Raw genomic sequence first — 19,094 nt, 5'->3', positions numbered from 1 at the left:
GGGAAAAAAAAGGGTGTCTGGCTTTTCACAGAGCTCATTAAGGGTTTTTGTCATGCAGGGAAATGTTCCAAGGGGAGGGGAAAGCCTGGTGTGCAGACATCCATGTGTGGTACATTTGTGGTTGGTTGAGCATCCAAGGTCACTGAAAATGTGGGACTTGGGAATGGCAGCTCTGGAGTTGCCACTGGAGGCTGGATTGACAGAGATGAATGCTGGCACCAGTTTTGGGGTGACTTCATTGAGGCCTTCCAGGACCTAAAGGAGCTACAAGAAAGAAGGAGAGAGGCTCTGTACAGGGGATGGAGTGACAGGACACAGGGAATGACTTCCCACTGCCAGAGGGCAGGGATGGATGGGACATTGGGAATTAGGAATTGTTCCCTGGCAGGGTGGGCAGGCCCTGGCACAGGGTGCCCAGCACAGCTGTGGCTGCCCCTGGATCCCTGGCAGTGCCCAGGGCCAGGTTGGATTGGGACAGTGGAAGGTGTCCCTGCCCATGGCAGGGGGTGGGATTTTGGATCTTTAAGGTCCCTTCCAACCCAAACCATTCCATGATTCTACAATTCCATCTCCATGTTAAACATTTGAATTCACTTCCAAATAACGGTGAATTGTTCCTGCACCCATCCACGCTTGTCCTATGTAACTTTCCCTGAAATGTCTGTGTAGGGACAGAGTTTGTGGTCATTGGGAGTGGGGCTGAGCCTCATCCCTAGTGGGCTGCAGCTGTGCAGGACAGGTGAGTGATATTAAAGATAATGAGCCATTAATGAGCCCAGGGGCACTGACCAACCACACAGGGAGCAGAGGGCACACAGGTGCAGTGCATCAACATGAGGGGATCAAAGGTTGGGCTGAAGAACAACCAAGTGATGATGCTTGAAGCATTCCTCTGTGTAAATCACACCTTTGTTGTCAGAGGTGAGTTTTGTTTCCCAAGGAAAAGGGCTGGAGTTCATGTCCAGGGCCCTGTGGCCCTGCTGGGCTGTCAGCTCCTGAAATCCCAGATGGTGCAGGATGTGTCCCCAAGCTGCCACCACCTACAGCTCGGGCTGCCCTGGCAGTGCCCAGCACCTCCTGCAAACGGGGCTGGTGTGTGGGCACAGAGTTTGTGGTCATTGGGAGTGGGGCTGGGGCTGAGCCTCATCCCCAATGGGCTGCAGCTGTGCAGGACAGGTGAGTGATATTAAAGATAATGAGCCATTAATGAGCCCAGGGGCACTGACCAATCCCACAGGAGCAGAGGGCACACAGGTGCAGTGCATCAACATGAGGGGATCAAAGGTTGGGCTGAAGCACAGGAGGGGCAGTTGTTTGCAGCCTTCTGAAGTGGGATGGTGTTACTCTGTGTGGGCAGATACCTGAAGCCTTCTGACCTGGTAAGGTGTTACTGTGTGTGGGGTGAAGCTTTCTGATATTGTTTGGTGATATTCTGTGTATTGTGGCCCTCTCAACTGTGGTATGTCTGTACTTTAAATTTCTTTTGCATTGTATATTTGTGCATCACAGCCATCCCAGCTCCTAATGATGCTCCAGTTCAGCTTGCTGTTTTCCTATTTTCAGGCATTTGCTGTGTTTCACTGTGTGATGGCTGAAATCCCTGATTAGAGGGACTATTTATAGAAATTCAGTCAAGTATTTGTGAGCTTCCTCTATCAAGTGTTTACTATCAGCTTCTAAGCTGATGAGGGGGCTGGAGCACTTTCCCTGTGGAGCCAGGCTGAGAAAGTTGGAGCTGGAGAAGTGAAGGTTGTGTGGAGACCTCACAGCTCATTCCAGGATCTGAAGGGGCTCTGGGGAAGGCAGAGGGGGACTTTTCATCAGGAACTGGAGTGTCAGGACAGGCTGGAATGGGTTCAGACTGATAGAGGGGAAATTTAGATGATATATATAAGGAAGGAATTATTCCCTGGGAGGGTGGGCAGGCCCTGGCACAGGGTGCCCAGAGCAGCTGTGGTTGCCCCTGGATCCCTGGCAGTGTCCAAGGCCAGGCTGGACTTTGGGGCTTGGAGCAGCCTGGGACAGTGGAAGGTGTCCCTGCCCATGGCTGGGGGGGCACTGGATGGGCTTTAAAGTCCCTTCCATATCAGCCGTTGTGGGATTTTGTGGTTCCTTTCCTCCAGGATCTGTAGGATCTTAGATCCTCCAGATGTATCTCATAGAAAGGCGGCTGCTATAGAAATGTTGATGTTGCTTGGTTAATTTGGATTTAAAGGGGCCATGAGCTGTAAATATTCTCATTCTGAAGGTTTTTCTTTCTCCAATACCATTCCCAGTGAGCTGTTGTTGTGCTAAACCTCCAGGTCTCTCTGCTGGCTTTCTAATTGCTCTGTTTCCAATGTGTTTTTTTCATTTCAGGTCCATGTGAATCCCATCACTGTCACTCCACCCATCCAAGCCATAGACCAGGACAGGAACATCCAGCCTCCTTCAGATCGACCTGGCATCCTCTACTCCATCCTAGTTGGTTGGTGTCTGCTACTTTTCCTATCCTTCCCAATCTGCTTATTGTCAGCCAAGAAAAGATTGCCTGGGAGAGTGGAACCCTCATTAAAAATTATTCTTGTGGTCAGTGGGATGTTTGGAATTGTTTTTCTGCCTGTTGTTTTATTGCCACGTGGAAGTTGATTTCTTGTGGTTATTTATTAGTGTTTATTTAGATTAAATCCAGAATTGTTGTCTGGTTTAGTGAAAGGAACAACACAGGGAGGGAAAGGAGATCTCTACTGGGATGTGTACAAAAAAAAAAAGGCTAAAAAAAGGCAGTTAAAGCAAATTTCATCCCAAAAATCACATAGCACAGGGCAGCTCCAAGGATCTTACCACATCCACCTCCAGTTTTGCTGCCTGTGAGCTTTCCTTTGTAATTTAAAGTTGGTTTAGTTGGTTATGCTGCTCTCTCTTCTTTTTCCTTTTGCTTCCCTGTGTTTGCCATTTGTTTCTGGGTTTGTAGGATGTGACCATGGTTGGCAGTTTCAGGGTTCCACCTGGTCCCAAAATCCACCCAGGGACCTTTCTGTGGGATTTGGAAAGGGAGAATTTTGTAGAATCCCATCTTTCCCTGTCTTCCCTGTGTTGAATCCATGGTTTTCCCAGCCAAGGTGAGGTGCAGGTGAAGATTTTGTGGAAGTTTAGCTCTGCAAATGGATTTATTTATAAATGTCATAAATTGATTTTATTCCTAAGTTCTGCAGGAACAGCTCCACCCCTAGGGCCACTTTTAGGCCAACTTCTTAAGGTTTCTTGCATAATTTAGAGTGTTCTTCAGGAGTGAAATTATTTAAGGTTGTGTGTCCCTAACTTAGGATGTTGGGAATATTCGAGTGGCTGTTCGGACTTCCAAGAAATAATTCAGGAAGGTGTGGTGCAGCAATTTGGGTTTGTTTGGGGATCGTATTTTTTTCTTCCTTTTTTTCCATTTCTTTTTCTTTCTTTCCTTTTTCTTCTTTTTGTTCTTTTTTTCTTTCTTTACTTTTTTCCTTTCCTCCTCTATTTCTTCTTTTTTCTTTATTGCTTTCTTTTTTCTTTTCCATCTCCCTTCCTTCATTCTTCCTTTGTTTTTTCCTTTCTTTTTTCTTCTATTTTCTTTCACTTTTTTATTCTACTTCTTTTCCTTGTTCTACTTGTTTTCCTTCTTTTTCCCTTCTTCTTTCTTTTTTCTTTTTTCCTTCTTCTCCCCTTCCTCCCTAACCTTTTGATCTTTGTTCTGTCTTTTTTATTCTTTTCTTTACATGTCTTTTCTTTTTTTGCTCACTTCTTTTTTCCTTGTTTCCCTATTTTCCTTTTTCCTTCTTTTTTTCCTGATTTTTGCCTTCCTGTGTTCCTTCTCTTTTCTTCCTTCTTTCCCCCTATATGTTCCTTTTTCTCACCTTCCTTTTTTTCTTCTTTTTTCCTTACTTCCCCTATATTTTCAAATTTTCTTTTTTCCTTTTTATCCTTTTTTCTTCCTTCTTAATTTTTCCATCTTTTTTCCTCATTTCTTTTTTCTACTTTCTATCTTCTTTATTTTAAAATTCATTTTTTCTTTTTTATCCTTGTTTGCTTCTTTGTACCTTTTTTCCTCCTTTTTTTCTCCTCCTTTTGCTCTTTTTTTTTTTTTCCTCATCTGCTTTTCTCTTTTATTTTCATTATTTTCCCTCCCCCATGCTCTTCCTAAGGATTTCTTTTTGGATTTGAAGTCTGTCTTCATTTCTTCCAGGATTTGCTATTTCTGTTTTAGCCTCAGAAAATATTAAGCAGTTTCACAGAAAACAGCCCTTGCAGATATGTCTTATTTTGTGGATTTTTCCCCCCCTTTTTCTTAGATCTAAACCTCCTTCTCCTTGATATCTTTAGGAATGTCCTTTTTTAAACACAGGGAGGTTTGAAACTGTGGAATGAGAGAATAAGTTACTTATTAGAATTATTTTAATTTTATTTAATTTGATTCCGTTTTATTTGGGTTTTTTTGCTCACCTGTGCAAGGCACATGATCTGGGCACTGTGGATATTTAATATATTTAAGGTTTGGGAATGGGATATTTATGGGGTTTTTTTTATTTTTTTGTAATACACTAATTTTTCCAATCCTTGGCTTTTGGAAATGTTAATTTCTTTGAGTCTTTGCAATGCACCCACATTGCTTGGACTTATCCAGATATGCATCAAGGCCCTTCCCTTTATTTCCTTTTTGTGTTTATTAGCAGTGTTATTGATTCTACGAGTAAATTTCATTTTTTGGCTAGAAAATTGTATTGTTTTTCATAGTAAAATGTATTATGTTTAATAATAAATTACTAATAAAATATTCTTTTTATGAGCAATTTGAAGCCTTCATTTTCTCTGGGGTCAGTCCTTGAGAAAATCTGAATTTTCCTTTCAATCAGCTTTTTTTTGCCTTTGGAACTTTGGCTCCACGTTTTGATCCTTCAACCTCTCTAAACCCATGCAATTTCTGGAGCCAGGAGCCTCAGAGTTCATCCCTGGATTTCAGCACAGGCAGAGATGGACTGAGGGCTGCTCTGTGCTGTCAAAATGAAAATTATTTTGTACATGCAGAAGCAGATATCCCTGTTCCTGGAAAAGCTGGTTCCCAAAGTTTAAAAAATCCAGGAATCTCTTCCTGAGGTGGGCAGGAGCCGAGCAGGAATCCCCAGTCAGGATTTTGGGCATCCACCTGTGTTATCCCTAATTTTTTAAAATTTTTCTATCATCCCCCTTGCTGCCTTTTTCCTCCTTTACCTGCTGAGATTGATTTGGTTGTGAGTGGAGTTTTTTGGGTTGGTTTTTTTTTTTTTTTTCCATTTTTTCCCTCTGGATTCTTGCCTGATATCCTTACACAATATCAACCTCATCTTCCCTTCTCTAGACCCCTTTGTGACTTTTACCCTCCCCTACATATTTGTTCTCCTTTAGGGCACTTTTTTTATCCTCTTGTCTCAGAGTTTTTTGCATTTTTTCCCTAATTTTGTGACATTTTTTAGCTTCAGCAGCAGCCCTGCTGATGTGCAGCCTTTAAAACCAACAATCTGTTTCCTGCCAGAATTTTGGAGCTCCTGCTGGGTGCCTTGAGCTCTTCAAGAATTAGATTAATTAATGAGAACGTGAAATTTAAAGGCAGGGCAAGGGGATACAGGACCTGGAACTTGAAGCTCTGCATTTGTGCTGGTGGTATAAGAGAAAAAATAATGCATGGTGATTCTTTTGCTGCTTTTTGGGTCAATGATAGATATCAGTGTAGATTAAGAGAATCACAGAAAAAAAATATATGTGGAGATATATATTTATAATACAGATAACATATATTATCTTATATATTATAGATTATATATATTAATTATATATACTATAATATCTTATGTATTATAGATTATATATTATATGTAGTATTGTTTATTGTGTATTATTTTTATATATTATCTATTAAATTATGTATATAATCTATCTAGCAGATGGTTGTCATTGGACAATTGGAAATTAAATTATTGCAGTAATTTATCTCCTGGATTTCTGAGAGTACTTTCTAACCATTGCACTTGTAAAGGGAACAAAAACCAGCAGCATTTATTAGGAAAATTTTCTTCCTTTGTTTTCAATTTATGTCTCAGCCCTGGCTGGGTGCAGGGTTTGGCAGGGCCAAGTTTGTGCTGCTCCCAGGGCAGCTTTAGGGGCTCAGGGATTTTTTTTTGGGGTTCTTATCCCTTGAGCCAGGAGTGCCTTCTGCCCTCAGCTGCTGACAGGACTGCCCCCAGACCTGAACTCTTCAAGATTTTAGGGTTCTTATAATCAGAATTTTGGCTCCTTGGGATGCTCTCGCAGTACTGCTGAGCTGGGAATGCTAGAGTTTGCTCTGTGTGGAACACTTGGGATTTCTGGGCCTTTCTGCACCATTTCTTTGAGAATCTCAGGGCTCAGAATTGCTTTAGCTGGGATTTTTCCCTCCTCCTGTGCCAGGCTGTGGTGTTAGAACCTTTTGGCTTTAGGCACAGGTGCATTTTTGGGCTGCAGCTGCCAGGCACAGCCCTTCCTCCATCTCCATGGGCTCCTAAATCCATTCAGGCTCTGAATGGAGAATATCTTGGAAATTCACAGCCATGAAAACACCACTTAGAGCTAACAATAATTTGAAATTTCATCTTAATGCTTCCTCCCTGAGGAAAAATGTTTCCCAGAAGAATTTCTAAAATAACTGATCTGTTGTTACCATGTTGTTATTACTTATATCTATTATTTATGTGCTGTTAATAATATTCCTGCTGTTGTCAAGTACTTAGGGAGTCCCAGTTGAGAGAAATCTTTGTGGTTTTGGAGAGTAAGGAACTAATAATATTAACACATAACTTCATAGTATCCTTAAGCTCTGTGTACACATAAGGAAATATTTTATCCTTCCAATAACAGAATGAGGCTTTGTTCTTTTGATTAATGAGTAAAATAAACACATTGCTGGACTAAACCTTTCAGAGCTGTTCAAACCTCATGTCTTTTTTTGCAGGTACTCCTGAGGATTATCCCCAGTATTTCCATATGAATCTCACAACAGCTGAACTGACACTCCTCAAGCCAATAAATAGGGATTTACATCAGAAGTTTGACTTGGTTATTAAGGTAATTTGGGCTGAATTTTTTCAGTATTTTGATATTCTTTGGAAAACAAAAAGCTCTGTAGAAAATGTAGTGTGGGCCTGGTGTCTCTTCTGTGGTTTTCTCTTCCTTTTTAGTCTTTTCTTCCTTGACCTGATGAGGTTGGTTTGGTTGTTAGTGGGGGTTTTCAGGTTGGTGTTTTTCTGGGTTTTTTTCTAGCTTCTTTCCTGACATCCTTGCAAAATATTAGCTTCATCTTCCCTTCTCTAGATCCCGTGTTGTGTCTTAGCCTGTCAGGCATCACTTAGCTCCATGGGGGGAAGAAGGGTGTGAAGCGTTTGTGGAAACAGAATGAACCTTGGCAGAGTTGTAACATTTCACTTTACATTGTGTGAACAAGCTCAGCATCCCTTGTCCCCTTGCTTTTTATGAGCCCTGCTGTCCTAAGAATGCAGCTGGTTTCTGTTTTATGTGTTCAGTTCACAGCCCATTTTGAAACATAGTGATACAGATCATTGTGTGAGTGTTTCAAGAATCCCAGTGATGTCTTGTGAAGGCTGCCCTAGAACAGAGGCTGGATAGAGTTAAAGAATAAAGCAGGGATTTATTAAAAGGCCTCAATGGATCCACCTTGGGCAGCACAAGAGCCCAGCCAGGGCTGCACCCAAGGTGAACCAAAATGGGCACAAAATGGACACCCGGTCATGGGGTCTGTCACTTTGATCAGTTCTGCTCCATTTGCATATTGGATTTCATTGTCCAATTCCAGCTTTAGGTTATGAAGTCCTATCCTTGTTTTCCTCTCCTCAGTCCACTTTGTTTGTGCTCTTGGGCCTGATCATTTGTCCTTGGTCCCCAGCTAGAGCAGGAATTGTTTTGTCTCCCTGCTCTGTGCACAGAGCTCACCATCCCTTAATGTGAAGCTCAGACCCACACACTCAAGCAGCACAGAATCTGAAAAATATAAAAGCTAAACCTGAGATATCATTAGCATGGATCAGGTTGGGGTAGAGGTGAATAATTCATATCTGAGTAGTGAATATTCACAGGATGCCAGGGTGTGTGAGGCTGCAGGAGCTCAGTGGGCACCTGGTGCCCCCTCCCTGCCCCAGCAGGGCCATCCCAGAGCCCAGGGCACAGCACTGTGTGCAGCCAGCTGTGCCCCAGCCCCAGGCAGGAGAGCCCCCAGGCCGTGTGGGCAATGTGCTCAGGGCTGGGCACTGCCCAGGGCAGAAGTTGTGCCTCCTGTGCAGGGCAATTGCTGGGCTCAGGCCCTGCCCGTGGCTCTGGTGCCATTGCTGGGCCCCGGAGCAGAGCCTGGGCCCTGCTCTGCCCCTCCCTGCAGCCAGGCCCAGCCAGGCCTGAGGGCCCCTCTCAGCTGGGGCTCCTCTCCAGGCTGAGCAGCCCCAGCTCCCTCAGCCTGGCCTGGAAGGGCACCCACATGCTCCAGGCCCTTGCTCAGCTCCAGCAGCTCCTGGCCCTGCTGTGCTCAGCACCCAGAGCTGGACACAGCACTGCAGAGGTGCCTCCAGGGCTGCCCCAGGGCCAGCATCCCTCCCTGCCCTGCTGCCCATTCAGCTCCTAGCACTGGGAAAAGCCCTAAAGCACAGCCCATCCCTGGCAGTGCCCAAGACCAAGTTTGGACAGGGCTTGGAGCAGCCTGGGACAGCTTGGTGTCCCTGCCTATGCCAGGGGTGCCACTGGATGGGCTTTGAGGTCCCTACCAACCCAAACCATTCCATGACTCTCCATATCCTTAAGGAGTTACAGCTTAAAGCCCTGTAGCTCTTTCTTCCCAAACCTTGACTGCACAAAATGTCAATTTTAAAATCAATTAACGGTGGGAGAGGGTATTTTCTGTGCCTAAATAGCAACTCCAATCATTAATGGCCATGTTTATAGGGTTTAGTAGGTTCCTGTTGCTGTGGTAAATGTGCAGTCAGGGAAAATAAGGAAACAGTAAGGAAAAGGATCACTCTGTAAGAATGATTATGTGCCACTTGCAAAAGCAATAAAAGTTTTTATGCTGTATCCTTCAGGGACCATTGGAATAATGGCTCAGGCTTGTACCAAATCAAACCTTCAGCTTCTTGTGTTGTACATTTCTCATTTCTTGCATTTGTAGGATCTGATTCTGTTTTATCTGGAGGGGTGCAACGTGTGATGTTTCCCTTCAAACAGAAAATATGCTATTTTTGCAGCATGTGCTGAATTTAATCTTTAAAATATTCCTTCTGATATGAGAAGATCGATTTTTTTTTTTTTCTTCTGTTAAGATATTATGGAAAACTGTAAAATAGAAAAGGTGGTTAAGTCAATACAGGAATATTTGAATGCAGGAAGGAAGGTGGGCAGGAAATGGGGGCACTCACCTGCATTGCTGATAAATGTTGAATTCTCAAAGAGAGAGACAATGAAAAAAACCCTAAACATCCTAATCAGAAATGCTGGATTTCAGCTGTTCTTTACCTCTGGAATATATTAGGTAATAAGCAAGGAGAAAACCAATTTTGCCCTCCTATGGAAGTTCTTAGCACTTCCATTCCCTGCCAAGCAACCATGGGCATTATTACAACTTCCTTATGAAAAAAAGTGGATTTTTGGGGGGTTCCCATTGAATTTTCCATGTGGCAACAACAAGGCTATCACAATATGTGGATTAAACCTTTAAACTGAAAGGGCTTAATTAAGATTAGTGACATGACCACTGCACTGTAGTCATGAGATTGGCACTTTTTAGAGCTGGTAACAAGAACAGACATGTTTTATTATTTTTTTTTTTTAAAGTATGAAGCAAATGGGAGAATTAATCAAATTTATGCACTTTGCTCCTTTCCTGTTTGAGCAGGGGGTATTTATCAATCAGCCAGAATCTAAAGTGGCACTTCCATTATGATCCATTTGCCAAGAGGATGGGCTGTGGGAGGCTGGTGTGCTGGCACAGGCTGGGAAGTGCTCATGGATGGAATTCCTGTGCTTTGGAGAATTCACCACACCTGAGGAAGAGGCAATTTTGATCAGCTTGCTGGGGTTTCTCCTCAGTGTTTGCAGTGGGTTGATATCCAGTAATTAAGGAAAAATCATGACATTTGTCTATTCAAAGCTGCTATAAAACCTGTAGGAGTTGCAACAGTGGAAAAAAAAAAAAAACTGAACCTGTAAATATTTTGGTGCTAATGAAGGGCAGAGAATCCCAAAGTGGTTTAGGTTGGAAATGTCCCTCCCCATTCCCACCCCTGCCATGGGCAGGGACACCTTCCTTACCCATTACTGCATCACATTTTCTCCCCTTGAAAGCAAATGCATCTTTGTCAGATTCAAAATCAAGGAAAGCATTTTATTTTGCCTGCAAAAATTGATTTTCCTTTTCTGATGGCATTGTATTAGTGACTAAAAATGCTTTGATTTTTAGAACATCAGGTGGAAAAATAGAGGAGTGTTTTGGTGATCTCATGTGGGCACCTGTGTAGGGGTAGAATTAAATTGCTTTAGAGTAGTTTAGATAATTAACTAAATCAATTTATCTATCAATTTTTAACTAAATTGGTACTTCTAGAGTGGGTTTTCATCCAGCCTGGCTGGTCAATTCATAAACCACTGTTGTGTTTGATTGTATTTGGAAAATTAGGGAGGATTTATGTGACTTGGGCATCTCCATAAAAAACTTGTATTAAATTATTAAAAAAAGGCCGGGGGGGGGGAGAGAAAAGATAAGATTCCCAGCTTCAAATAACATATGTAGCCTGATTTTTATTAACAAGACTTTTTCTTGAATGAAAGAGCTTTATGGTTTATAGTGAATAGTCTTATAACCTGAGCTTGTGGAACTGGATGAGCTTTAAGGCCCTTCCAACCCAAACCAGTCTGGAATTCTGTGAAAAAGAATTGGTTTGTGTCCCTTGGGTTGTTTTGGTGCCTTCCCCACAGACATGTGCTTCAACCTCCTGCAAGGGCAGCACAGAGAATTTTGAAGAATATTCTTGCATGGCATTTTCTGGATCCCTTGGATGTATCCCTGTGGTCCCAGGAGGTCTTTCAGCCAAGGCTGACAGACAATTGTCTCCCAGTGGCAGACAATTCCTCAGAAACAGCTCTACAGTGGGGTTGTTTTCCTGTTGTTTGGAAGGTCAGAGTGGAGCAGGGTGTTTGCAATTCCAGTGTTAGAGGGGAAATTGGTTTGGGATCCCATTGTGCAAGAGGTGATGGAGAATGTTTTTGCTGTAGTGTCTACTCTGGAATTTCTCCTGGCTGGAATTTTTGAACTGAGTGGGATTTCCAGCCAAACTGGGCAGCACAGGCAGCTCCAATCTCTGCTCCCAGGGAATGGCTGCCCAGTGCTTGAGTGCCAGGGCAGGTTTAGGTTGGATTTCAGGGCAAGGTTCTTCCCCCAGAGGGTGCTGGGTGCTGGGCACTGCCCAGGCTCCCCAGGGAATGGGCACGGCCAGAGCTCCAGGAGGGTTTGGAGACCTCTCCAGGGATGCCCAGGGTGGGATTGTTGGGGGATCTGGGCAGGGACAGGAGTTGGATCCATGATTCTTGTGGGTCCATCCAGCTCAGGATATTTTGTGGCTCTCGGATTCCTTTCTCAGGGAGGTTCTTTGGATCAGAGAGCTGCCCCCAACAGTCCCAGTGTAGCTCAAAATCAGAATAAATCACATAGATTCCATTTTCTTCATGCAGGAAAAAGGCTGTTCTTTATTCACATAACTCATTTTTATACAGTTTTACAGACATCATGTGTGACTCCAGTTGGTCAGTAGCTTTCTTGACAGTTACTCTATTGGTTAGTAAAAGGTATTTTACTTGTCCATCAAATCTCTTTACTGTTAAATTGTTTATGTATTTTCTTCTGATTATCATGGGCCAAATTTAATGTTTATGCAGGTGCTGGTTGGTTTTCACCCAGGAATAGATTTGTATGTTAACAAACTGTTCATACCAGGATTATTTTCACCTAGCCTTGCTTAGAACGAATGACAGGCCAGCCATTCATCTAACAGAGCAAGCCTGATTTTATGAGGCCTTTCTTTTATAATTTTTCTGCCTGAGTGCAACAGTTCAACTCTTCCCAATGTCCATGATTCTCCAGATATGGGTCTCAGCAGGAACAACAGGAAGTGATGCTCTCCAGCTCCTCACTCTGGAGGTTGTTTGGTTTCTCTCATCCCAATGGAAGCTTCATTGATCCCTCCTGTTTTTTAGTCTCAGGGTTGTCAAAAATTCCTGCATTACAGGAATTGCTTCAGAATCAGCCTCAGAATCAAGCTGTGGACAAACCTTGGAGGTAGGAAATAGGGATATTTTTGTGCCATTTTTGGTGTAATTGCACAGGGCTGTTTCTTATTCCAAGTGGAAATACGAGGAGACTGGGAGAGATTGTTTACCAGCCACTGGCAAGGGCAAAAATTGGTCAGGTTTGAAGCACAGGGAGGTTGAGGGGGAGAGCTCTAGGCTGGAGAGTCTCAGGAGTGATCTCAATGGTTGAATTCCTGAAGTAATAGCTAGTTCTGATCCTGAGATATTACAGAATCATATATATAATATATGGAAAATATTTTGGTTGTAGAGACAAAGATATAATCAGAATCATTTAGTTTGGAAAAACCCTCTGAAATCATCAATTCCAATCATTAACCCAGCCAAGCCCACCACTACTCCATGTCCCCATGTCTTCCAAACACTTCTTGGGATGGAACTTCAGGGACTGACTGCAGAATTACAGAAGGACTTTGCAAGACCAATTTGAGTTGGTGATAAAATGGCTGATAAAATTAGGCATGGCTTAAAAATAAAGTGAAACATGTCAGAAAGGATCACCCTGAACTTTTATATGAAAATGATGGGTTCTGGTCTGAACTTAGGAATGAGATCTTGGTGTTGGAACTGGGAACAGAGTGTGAAGGTTGGCTTGGTGATCTGAAAAAAAATAGAATATGAAATGGAATATTAGAAATCATTAGTGAAAATAGAGAAAAGAACAGGGAGCAAAGCACTGCAGCTCTGAAGAGATCCAGGTGTCCTGAGCACGATGTCCTGAAAAGGGCAGGGCAGGACAGAGGCTCCTCCAAGTGAGGAAGGAGAAGGTGGGACAGACACCTGTAAAATCCAGTGCTGGTGGGAGTGAGGAGGAAGCAGCAGTCCAGCCTCTTCTGCAGTGCCAGGGTGAGGAATTCTTAATTGAGACAAGGAGCTGGCAGGATACAAACAGACAAAATGGGTTTTTCTCTAGAAGAGAAGGTTGTTTGGAGACCTCACAGCACCTTTCAGGATCTCAGGGAAGCTGGAGAGGGACCCTGCAACAGGAACTGGAGGGACAGAACAAGGGAAAATGGGTTCAGACTGACAGAGGGAAAATCAATATGGGATATTGGGAAGGAATTGTTCCCTGCGGGGTGGGGAGTGGCTGGGATGGAATTCCCTCTGGGTCCCTGGCAGTGCCCAAGTCCAGGCTGGACGGGGCTTGGAGCAGCCTGGGACAGCGGAAGGTGTCCCTGTCCATGTCAGGGGTGGAGTGGGATGGTTTTCCAAGTCCCTTCCCACCCAAACTGTGATTCCTGCTATGGCTCAAATTTGACAGGCAGTGCTGTGGGGCTGAATGCCGACCTGGGCTCAAGGGGAGGCCGGGCTGCCTCATGGAACACAAATTCAGTCATAAAAAGAGAAATCCAGGGAGATCTGAGCTGCTTCTCTAGGCTCCTGTGTTTGGCTGCAGCCTCAAGCAGGATTTTGGAGTTATTCTTCTTATCCATGTTCACCAGGGATGGTTCAAATTAAGCATAAAGAAAAATTCTTTTTTCCCTGAAAAAGTGGTCAGGATTTGGAAAAAAATTGCCCAGGGTTGTGTTGGAGTCACCCTCTCTGGAATTGTTCAGGAGACATCAGGACCTGCCCTTGGGGACACAGTTTAGGGGTGATGCTGGGTTGGATTTGATGACCTTGAAGGACTCTCCCAACCTTGGTGATTCTGTGGCTGTTTTATTCTGAATTTCAGACAGCACAATTCCAGCAGGCAATGAGGAGATGCCCATCAGTTGAGGCTCACTGGACTGGAAGCTCTTGGATTAGAGAAATGCTTCATAGGTTTTAAGACTTAAAAAGTTCTGAATTATCTATTTTTTTTTTAACTTTTACCCTTTCAGAAACTTCGTATCTGCAAGGTTTGGTTGATTTTTGCAAGAATTTCAGCCTTTATCTCTTCGCGGTCTGTTCTGATCCCCTGGCTCCATCATCTATTCACCTTTGTTACCTTTGTTTGGGTAGCTCTAAATTTCCCCTCTTCCCATGTCTTAATTTTCTTGCATTTCAGAGCATTTGTGCTTATTTTTTGCTCCTCTAAATTTTTGGGTTTCCACTCAGGGCAACAGATTAGGAAAAGAATGGAAGAAGTTCGTTTTCATTAAGAGTTGCTCCATCCTCTACCTGTCAAGGCTGAGATTTTCCAAATCATGCCTGTGGTTGTGCATCTCTGTAGGTGCTAAGGACAATAAGTTTTTAAATTAGTTTTTCAAAGGTTCAGCCCTTAGGTGAACTCAGAATTCAATTAATTCTCTTTGAGACAGCTTTTTTTTTCCCCCTCTCATGTTTAATACAGTGATGGGATTTGATGTAGAATTAAAAATCTGAGTTGAAGGGACAGGGTTTGAATGAAGGAAAAAAATGGTCCAGGGCACCCAAACTTTTCCTTTAAACCATTAAAATATTTCTTCAGATCAGTAAGATTGAACCTAAATTTTGTGTAAGAACTCTCAGAGCAATGAAATCATTGAAGTCAATAATTGGGATGTCCTGTAATGTTTTTATTGTCAGAAATTTCCTTTCTGTGTAAAATGTAACATTCAGCAATTAAAACTTGGCCTAATGGCTTCATATATGGTGGGATTTTAAGGGAAGAAGGAAGAGCTGTAATATTTGGAAAACAATCTAATAAATTAATATTAACAATAATTACTGTTCACTGCCCTGCAGCATTTTGAGTCTTGCTGGTCCTGAAGTCACCCTTTATCCATGGCCCTAAAACGGATGTTTTGGGGTTTGTTTTCTTTTTTTAAGCCCAGTGTCCAGACACGTTTTGTGCTGATTTAATTTCCCTGCCACAGTGACACCAGTCCCCTTTCTTCTGTGTTCTAAAGACATTCTGTTCTCCTTGTCCTTAAGCCAAGTTTTAATCCAGTTTAGTGCTTCTTTCCTTGTGCTGTACATGCTGACCTTGGGAATTATTTCCCAATCCTAAAATTTAGCCTAAATCTGGATAAATGCTGTTCTTCCTTTCTCCCTGCCCTCCCTGTGCAGTTCTACTGAGTGATCTCCCCTTCCAAAGGAGCCCCTTGGTCACCCTGCCCTTCCTTCCCTCTCTCCCTGCTCCTGATTTTCATCCCATCCATTTAAATAATAGATTACAGAATCCCAGGATGGTTTGGCTTGGAAGGGACATTAAAGCCCATCTGGTTCCACCCTCAACCACCTCATTTTGCTTTCCTTAAGTCTGAGATCTTTTTGGAGTTCAATTTGCAGCTCCCCCTGCTATTCTTCCACATGGATTTATGCATAGCTCCTCACCAGGAATGAATTCTGATGTCCCAGATTTTTTGGGATGTGTAAAGCTCCCATTTTTCCCCTTGCACCACTCTCCCCTCAGCTCCACTTGCTCATCTTCCTGTTGGGATTGAAAGGACAGAGAAATTTTTTTGATTTTTTTTGTTTGTTTGTTTGGGTTTATTATTATTAATTTGGTTTGGATTTGTTTTTGGGGTTTTTTTTTTGTGATTTTCTTTGCTTCCGGGGATGGACTTTCCCATTTTTATCAAATGAAAAATCTGGCATGAAAACAAACCCCTCCATTTGGTGGTTGGTTTGTTGTTTGGTTTGTTTTTTTTTTTAATTTATTCCTAATTAGCCTCTTTTACGCTTAGGATAACTTTGTAGTCCTGAAGAAAAGAAGCAGCATGGATGTGTCTTAGCTAAAACAATTCCATTTCCTTGCACCTTAGGACAGATTTTTTTTGGATGGAGGATTTCTGAAGTGGATTCTGGGATTCCATGGAGAAATGGGAATTCTTGGGTTTTATCAAAGGGAGCCACTTTTTGCTCTGTTTTAGATGTTTCTCCAGGACAGGACCTGCTGCTTTGGCAGTGAGAGGGAGCACTGGGAACTGGCTGGAGAATATTTTAGCTCTGGATTGTGCTGATGGCCTGGAACTGGACTTGATGATCCCTGTGGGTACTTTCCACCTTGGAATTCCACTCAGTGATATCTGTGGGTCATTTCCAGCTTGGAATTCCACTTGATGATCCCTGTGGGTCTCTTCCAGCTTGGAATTCTGCTTGATGATCCCTGTGGGTCCTTTCTAGCTGGGAATTCTCTGTGCTTCCATGAGGGAGCCTTTTGCGTTGCTCTAATTTTTCATTTTTTGAGGGAGTTGTTTCATCTGCTGCTTTTCAAGGAGTGCATTTCCTATTGGTCCTGTTAATTCCTACACCCTTCCATTAACTCCTTGCATCCCTCCTGGAACTGCTTTCCTGCCGTCTCCCATCAGGATAAAATTATGGACACTATAGATACAAGCAGATTCAGCACAGATGATGTAACAAAAACATTTAAATATCTGTGAGAATTAACACATTTCACTTTTTTTTTTTCCTTGGCTGCTCTTAACTACCAGAATCTAATCCTATGCTACTTTTTTGTGTCTTGGTAGAAGTGTGAAGAGTTATTTCAGAGATCCTCCATTATTTTGACACTAAAACATTTTCTTTGAAGGACTGGAACTCAAATGTTTTGTGGCTTAGATATCAGTGGCTTTCTGGGTGAAGAAAATGTAAATTGTTTGCTGTTTGTGCTCCAAAATATGTGTTACGAAACGACCTTTGTCCAGCAAGGCCAGGCAAGTGTTGAACAGGGCAATGTGAAGGAAAAGGGTTTGCACTCTCATTAGAGGACTCAATGTCTGGAACAACTCTCATGAGGTATAACTTCATCTCTTAAAAATAAAAATACAACAAAACCAAAAACAGCAGAAAAACCAACCCCAAACCACCACAAAACAAAGAAGGAAAAAAAAAAACCCACACTAAGAAAAACCCCAAGAAATGGAGCACTGGAGCGAAAATTGTTAATGTTACAGCTTTTTTATATTTTTGGAGCGTTATGAAGTAATCTCTGCTCTGCTTGTAATCAGGTGTTGCTTCTAGGACTGATTTCATGGAACATATGAAAGCAAATCAGTTCGTCACATTGTAATATGAAATTCCTTGTTTCAAACAAAAGGCAAAAAGAAGTGGCTGTTGGCAAAGCTTCCTTTTTTTTCCTTAAATAGTTGTGTCTTTGGAAACAAAAAAAATAAAATTAATCCATCATTCTGAGTGGTGAACATGAAAGAAAGCTGAAGTGATTTTGAGTGGAAGTGCTCAGTGAGGAAGAACTCCTTTGCTTTGTTATTTTGGGCTCCAGGGTTTCAAATTTGAAGTCCAATTTTGGGAGCAAACAACTCTCTTTGTGTTAGGCCATGTGTAATTCCCAGTACTTCAACAAAGCCTGCAACACCTTCCTGGGTGAATATTCCTGCCTTTATCCCAGAATGAGCTCTGGGCTCACTTGGACATTAAAGCAAGGTCATTATTGTGGTGTTTCAAGCTGTTCAGAAGATTGAGACACTCTGTTGTTTGCATTTTCCTTTTTTTTAGGATCTCTTTATAGCAAGGAACTTTCAGTGTTCTTATAGAGTAACTCACAGGGGTTGTGTGGAAACTTTGGAAAGGGACAGATTTTACTTGGAGAAGGAGAAGAAAAGAGAATTTAATGATAGACAATCATTGTTAGTTTTGTGGGGAGGAGCACCTCAGGAGAGCCCTGGAGGGGCTGGAGCCTCAGGAGGGGCTGAGGGAGCTGGCAAGGGGCTGAGGGAGCTGGCAAGGTGCTCAGCCTGGAGCAAAGGAGGCTCAGGGGGCCCTTGTGGCTCTGCACAACTCCCTGCCAGGAGGGGACAGCCAGGGGGGGTCGGGCTGTGCTGCCAGGGAACAGGGACAGGACAAGGGGAAAGGGCCTCAGGCTGGGCCAGGGGAGGCTCAGCTGGGACAGCAGCAGCAATTTCTGCATGAAAAGGGTGCTCAGGCCTTGGCAGGGGCTGCCCAGGGAGCTTTGCAGTGCCCAGCCCTGCAGGTGTCCCAGGAAGGGCTGGAGGTGGCACTCAGTGCTCCGGGCTGGGCACAGGGTGGGCACTGGGCACAGCTGGGACTCCATGACCCTGGAAGCCTTCCCATCCTAAAAGATTCCGGGATTCTGTGATACCATGATGCATCAGCTTATAAAACAGAACCCCAGCAGTGTGTGTTGCTTGAGGAGCAGACTTTTCATTGGATTTTCTCTCATGCCTTCAGTACTTTGAGGCAAAAATTCTATCTCCAGATGTTTTTGGAGTTTCACCTTCCTGGGCCAGGAGCCAGAGTCCTGGTGACGTTGATGATTTTTGGTAATTTTTGTGATATTGATTTTGACCCATGTAATTTATTTTCATTCAGTGGAGCATCAACTGGACTAGACTGGAGCCTGGGGTATTTCATCCTGTTGTTCAAGAGTAATCCAGCTTTGTTTAAAAAAGAAAACTCCATTTTTTTCTTAAAAATTAAGAATGAGTTTTTAATGGATTACTTAAGGTGTCATCACCTCCTTTGAAAAAAATAACAATTATTATGCTTATATTTCTTTTTATTTGAAATATAAAATTTTAATATTTCTTTTTCTTTAATAGAGTTTTTATCATAAAATTATTGCTGTTTTATAAGTTAAAAGAATTAACATTTTTCCGACCAAGTAAAGATGTAAATAGTTTAAATAAGAAATTTTTTGTTTAAAATAATAGTTTAAATAAGAAAAGTTTAAATAAGAAATTTTTTACAACTATGATAAAGTCAAATGGTTTTTTTTCAGACTGAGATTCCTTGGACTCTCAATTTGAAAAATGAGGAATTATCTGTTTGAAAAGGGAAATACCAGATTAGAAGTAAAACCTCTGCAAACAGAAAATCCTGTTAACAAC

General features: G+C 42.6%; 1 protein-coding gene across 1 annotated transcript in view; it reads left to right on the top strand.

Annotated features, from left to right (window-relative positions):
• PCDH15 (protocadherin related 15) overlaps nucleotides 1-19,094 on the top strand; it is a 644,997-nt gene that overhangs the window by 465,228 nt on the left and 160,675 nt on the right. The window contains exons 12-13 of the mRNA XM_054288317.1: nucleotides 2,359-2,467; nucleotides 6,974-7,086. Coding sequence (XP_054144292.1) covers nucleotides 2,359-2,467; nucleotides 6,974-7,086 — 222 coding nt within the window. The remainder of the gene's footprint in view (nucleotides 1-2,358; nucleotides 2,468-6,973; nucleotides 7,087-19,094) is intronic.

The sequence above is a fragment of the Melozone crissalis genome, unplaced genomic scaffold (genome assembly GCF_028551555.1).
Source record: "Melozone crissalis strain CALT ecotype California unplaced genomic scaffold, PUWL_Pcris_2 ptg000062l_1, whole genome shotgun sequence".
Lineage (NCBI taxonomy): Eukaryota > Metazoa > Chordata > Aves > Passeriformes > Passerellidae > Melozone > Melozone crissalis.
This window is presented reverse-complemented; position numbering and strand designations above follow the sequence as displayed.